The sequence below is a fragment of the Armigeres subalbatus genome, unplaced genomic scaffold (assembly GCF_024139115.2).
Source record: "Armigeres subalbatus isolate Guangzhou_Male unplaced genomic scaffold, GZ_Asu_2 Contig992, whole genome shotgun sequence".
In the NCBI taxonomy this organism is placed as follows: Eukaryota; Metazoa; Arthropoda; class Insecta; order Diptera; family Culicidae; genus Armigeres; species Armigeres subalbatus.
The window spans coordinates 40740-45890 of record NW_026943802.1 but is presented as its reverse complement, the minus strand read 5'-3'; the positions used below and the strand labels follow the sequence as shown (position 1 = coordinate 45890).

The window sequence follows — 5151 nt, the reverse complement described above, 5'->3', positions numbered from 1 at the left end:
AATTTTACAGGCTCACGTTTATGGCCGAAGAGCGGAACATCACTCGAAGCACCGACGATTTGATGAAGCCATCGAAAACCATCGCAAGGCAGCGTCCTACATTGAGGAAGCATTAAAAATTGCTCCCCAGTCTGCTGTCGTCATTGAATCTCTCCAACTGCAGCGTAAATATCACCAGAAGCAAGTTGAATTTGTGCGCCACAGAAAGCAACAATACGAACGCTATATGAAGGCTCTGGAATACCAGCGAAAGAGGAATCCGGAGTTCTTGGCGAAGCAGCTGGAGAAGATGGATAAGTACAGCGAACTACAGGTTGCAATCTATCAGAACTTGGATGAAACCGATAGCTTGCTGGAAACGATGGCGCAAAATTCTAACGAACACAGGATGCCCGCTGTGGAGGATCTGATCACCTTGAACCATTCCCTGCATGTGTTAGTGCATCGAATGACGCAAAATATCGACGAATATGTCACGGAAAACGAGACGCTTAAGGAAACTCTTAATTTGTATAGAAATGACGCTGGGGACAAAACGGCCGCTAACAGGAGATTGGATAGGGAACATAATGTGCGCATAGCATCTGTGGAAACGGACCGTGACGTAATGGAAGTGAATGATTATCATCAGAAAGGTCTACCAGCGTTGGCGCCTCTTGAGCTACCTACATTTGACCTGCCGGAGTTCGAGGGCAATTAAGAAACTGCATGGGATGACAAATAGTTTTAAACTCTAGATGTACGTTTCATTCAGTTATGGTATAATATAAGCAGCGGATGCATTCATTTTAAATTTGAGTTTGAAACATGAAAATATTTGAAAAGATTTCAAACAAACGGAGCAGTATTATACTGCATGGAGTTGGAGAATCAGCGACAATGTTCTAGGTATATTGTTTCAGTTTAAGGAATAGATTCCGTCAAAATGAGGTAACTTACAACAATTTGACTTGACCCCATTCAGATGCACGAGTTTGTACTATTCCATTTATTACTGTTCAGTGTATCGTACTTGACTCGACTTATCATTACTAGAGTGCTTTGAGAATAGGTCGTATGTGCAAAAGAGAGTTTCTCTTTGCTTCCTTTCTCTTTCGATTATTACAGATCTATACTACACTTTACTCCATGTTTCTTGGCAGATGACTAAAGATAATAGCTTTGTCTAGCGTTCTGAAGTGAAAATGTACCAAAATATGCAAAACTACTTTATATATTAGCGAAAGAGAGCGTGACCAAAGAGAGCCTCTCTTCTGCACATACGACCTATTCTCAAAGCAATCTAGATTAATGAATTTCCAGCAGTGAATCGAATTTTTTTTTATTATTACTATTATTGGTGTTCAAGCAATTCTACGCCCCGTCAAAATTGTGGAACCGGTGTGTTGTAGTGGTTGATGTTTGAATCAATCTTAATTTTGATAAGCGCTTTTCGATTTGGATTTATATATTAACACACTGGTTAGACACTCAAAACTATATTCCCGATTCGATCGTAACCGCTAGGGTACAGAACACGTCTATTCAAACCGCGTACCCAGACTCAACTGCCTTTTTCCACTTTCCATCATGTTTCCTATTCTCTGCCTTTACACTGATACAAATAATCGTTACCCAATCATAGGATACCACAATGTCATTCCTCCTTCAGTATTAATTTGACTTCCAATAAAGATAGGTAGTTTTTTTTTTAATGAAAAGTCAAGTCCATTTTATTCAGGAATGAAGGATTTCTTTCAGCCGGAACTTGAAAATGGTCACGGAGCTAAACTAAACTTTGATTTATTTAACTAGTTGTTAACAAGGTGACCGTTCACGTCAAGCAGTTGCTTAATACTAAAGTTTTTCTCAACACGTGTTTCAGGCGTTCAATGAAAGTCGTCGCCTACTGCGATTTCAAATTCAAAACTATCACATAGCGAGGCGATCGATTTAAACAAGTCGCCGCCTACTTCGTTTTCACCCCCTCTCGATCGTCTACTCCTAACATTTTCCTTAGTGTTACGAATCTACCGCCTTCCAATGCTTTGGTGAAAATGTCCGCCGGTTGATCGAATGTTGAAATTGGCTCTACTACTAGCCTTCCTGCAGCAACGTGATCTCGCACAAAATGGTATCTAATATCGATATGCTTGACGCGCTTGCACTCGAGGTTCTTTGCCATTCCAATGCATCCTCTGTTGTCCTCGAAAATCGGAACAGGTTCGATGTTCTTGAAGCCAAGGTCACGCATAAGTCCTGCAAGCCAAATTGCTTCAGCAGCTGCAGCACTCAATGCCACGTATTCCGCTTCGCTGGAAGAGGTGGCCACCGTTGTCTGCTTTTTACTGGACCACGAAACTGTACATCCGTACACCTGGAACATATAACCACTAACCGATTTTCGATCGGTGGTGTCAGTTGCCCAATCCGCATCTGCATAGCCGACAAGTGGTTTTGCTTGTTCGTTTCTCTTCAGTTCCAGTACCAAATCCTTCGAGCCTCGCAGGTACCGCACTACTCGCTTCAGTGCGATCCAGTGATGCTGATCGGGTTGCTGTTGGAATCGGCCAAGATAGCCAACCGGGTAGCAGATATCCGGACGAGTGGACATCATGACATACATGAGACTTCCTAGAAGTTCACGGTAGGGCCCCGAAAAAGGCTCTTTTCCGACTGTTTCTAATTTCAATCCTTTTTCCATAGGTGTCCTTGAGGGATTGCAATCAGCCATGCCGAATTTCTCCAAAAGCCTAGCAATATTGGACGCCTGAGACAGCTGCATGATACCTGCGTCCCTATCATAGTCGATCTTGATGCCGAGAAAATATTTAATCGAGCCACAATCGGTCATTTTGAAAGCTTGAGCCAACCTCTTTTTCAACGCTTGAATTGTTTTGAGATTTGCGCCAACAATTAATAAATCATCAACGTACAGCACGAGGAACACCGCATCTTTACCGTCTTCGCTGAACCATACGTAAAGGCAATAGTCGTGGGTCGAACGCACAAACCCAAGTTTCAGCAACACATCATTGAATTTGTCGTTCCAGCAGCGGGGTGACTGCTTAAGCCCATATAACGACTTTCGTAAACGGCACACCATTCCAGGAGGAGCGTGTACTCCATCGGGAATTTCCATATAAATTTCCTCACGAAGCTCGCCATGAAGAAATGCCGTTTTGACGTCCATCTGGTGGAGAAAGCAATTTCGTTGTACGCCGATGGCCAACACAGTACGTATAGTTGTCAACTTTGCCACCGGAGCGTATGTTTCCTGGTAGTCAATACCAGGCTTTTGCAGATAGCCCTTCACGACAAGCCGTGCCTTGCATTTGACCGCGTTGCCATTTTCGTCCTCCTTCACACGGAAAACCCACTTGGATCTGAGTGGCTTTGATGACGGTGGACGCTTTACCAACTGCCACACATTGTTGGTTTTCAAGGATACCAATTCATCCTCGACCGCTTGTAACCAGGAATCACGATCGTCTCGACCAGAAATCTCGCTATACGTGCATGGTGGTTCTGTTAAAGGGGAAATATTACCAGCAGACGTTGCTCTGAATCCAGTAAAGAAATCCATAAACTTACCTGGAAGATTGCGCTCCCGTTCGCTTTGCCTCGTGGCTGACTCCTCACAGTCTCCACTTTTTGATTGCGAAGGGAGCGCGCCAGGAGTGTGTGCACCGGGTGGTGCATAATCGAACTCATTGTCGCTTGCATCATCAATTCCATGGAACTCTTCATCGCTGGATTCGGATTCCAGCACGTTCACAGCATCGCAACTTTCAGGCTCCCCCTCTTGCTGATAACGTAAGGGAATAACCAAAGGAACATTGCTCTCGACGTTTGTCTCGATTTCGCGGAACGGAAAGCTGTTCTCATCAAATTTTACGTCACGTGCTATGAAAACCCTTCTGATATCCCGATCCCATAGGCGGTAGCCATTCGGGGCGTACCCAATCATCACACCTTCTCGGCTTTTTCTGTCCAACTTCTTCCGTTTTTGAGCAGGTACCCATGCAAAAGCTTTGCAACCAAAGATGCGAAGCTTATCGAAATCTGGTTTTGCCTTCAGCCAACATTCGGCGGGAGTAACACGTGCTTCTAGAGCTGTAGTTGGACTGCGATTCATCAGATACGTCCCCATCAATGCTGCCTCTGACCACAAGCTTTTTGGCATGTTGGAGTCAATCAGCATCGTTCGCACCTTTTCAATCAATGTTCGATTGAAGCGTTCCGCAACACCGTTTTGTTGCGGAGAATAGGCAACCGTCGGCTGAATCTGGATTCCTTTTTGTTTATAGTACTTCAGTTGCTCGTTCGAACAGTACTCGCGACCCTGGTCCACAGTCAGCTTGCTGATTTTCTTCTCAAAATGGGTCGTTGCCATCGCCTCATACTCCTTGAAGCGATCGAATACGTCTGACTTTTTCTTGATTGGATAAATAACGGCGAAGTGTGTGAAGTCGTCGATGAACGACACAAAATATCTGGAGCCGTCCCATGCCGGGGGATCAATTGGTCCGCACACATCGGAATGCACCCTCTCTAAAGGCCGCGTTGCTCGCGCTCGAGTACCGTCGAATGGTTCTCTGCATTGCTTCCCAAGAACGCACGTGTCGCAGAAACCAACACTGTTTGGCTTTGGCTCGAGACCTGTTACCATACCATGTCTAACCAACGTATCCATAGCATGTTGACTAGCATGTCCCAGACGACGGTGCCACAATGTACTCACCTCGGATTTGCACAAATGTGCCAAGTTTCCAACCGTTTCTAGCTCCAGCTCCAGCTCATAGAGATTTCGTCGTAATTGGGCAACGGCAATCACATCGCCATTGTTGTAACAAGCGTAGCTTTTATTGATATCGAATAAAACTCTTATAAATTTATAAGACACACGAGCACTGCGACGCTGCTTAGCTAGCTAGCTGACTAAGTGACATACCGTTTTATTGTTGGTCCCTAAGACAAATGCATGGAGGTGTGAGTAAGCGTTATATAATAGGGTTATAATTGATCATATTATTACACGCATTCTTTTCTTTTAAGATTAGTTCAAGAGATTTCTCCGAGTATTCAATAATTTGTTCATTGAGTCACCCATTCACCATAGCGTTTTGGAGGATTAACTGAACGACCACTTCGTGTTACACGAGGAGCGAT

At 44.4% G+C, this 5151-nt stretch overlaps 1 protein-coding gene across 1 annotated transcript; it reads left to right on the top strand.

Moving 5' to 3' along the window:
* Positions 1 to 4: 4 nt before the first annotated feature.
* Positions 5 to 793, top strand: LOC134204944 (nuclear receptor-binding factor 2-like; the record flags this gene model as incomplete). Its single annotated transcript, XM_062679756.1, has 1 exon — positions 5 to 793. A coding segment is annotated over one exon (696 nt), but the record flags the coding sequence as incomplete, so codon positions are not given.
* Positions 794 to 5151: the final 4358 nt, after the last annotated feature.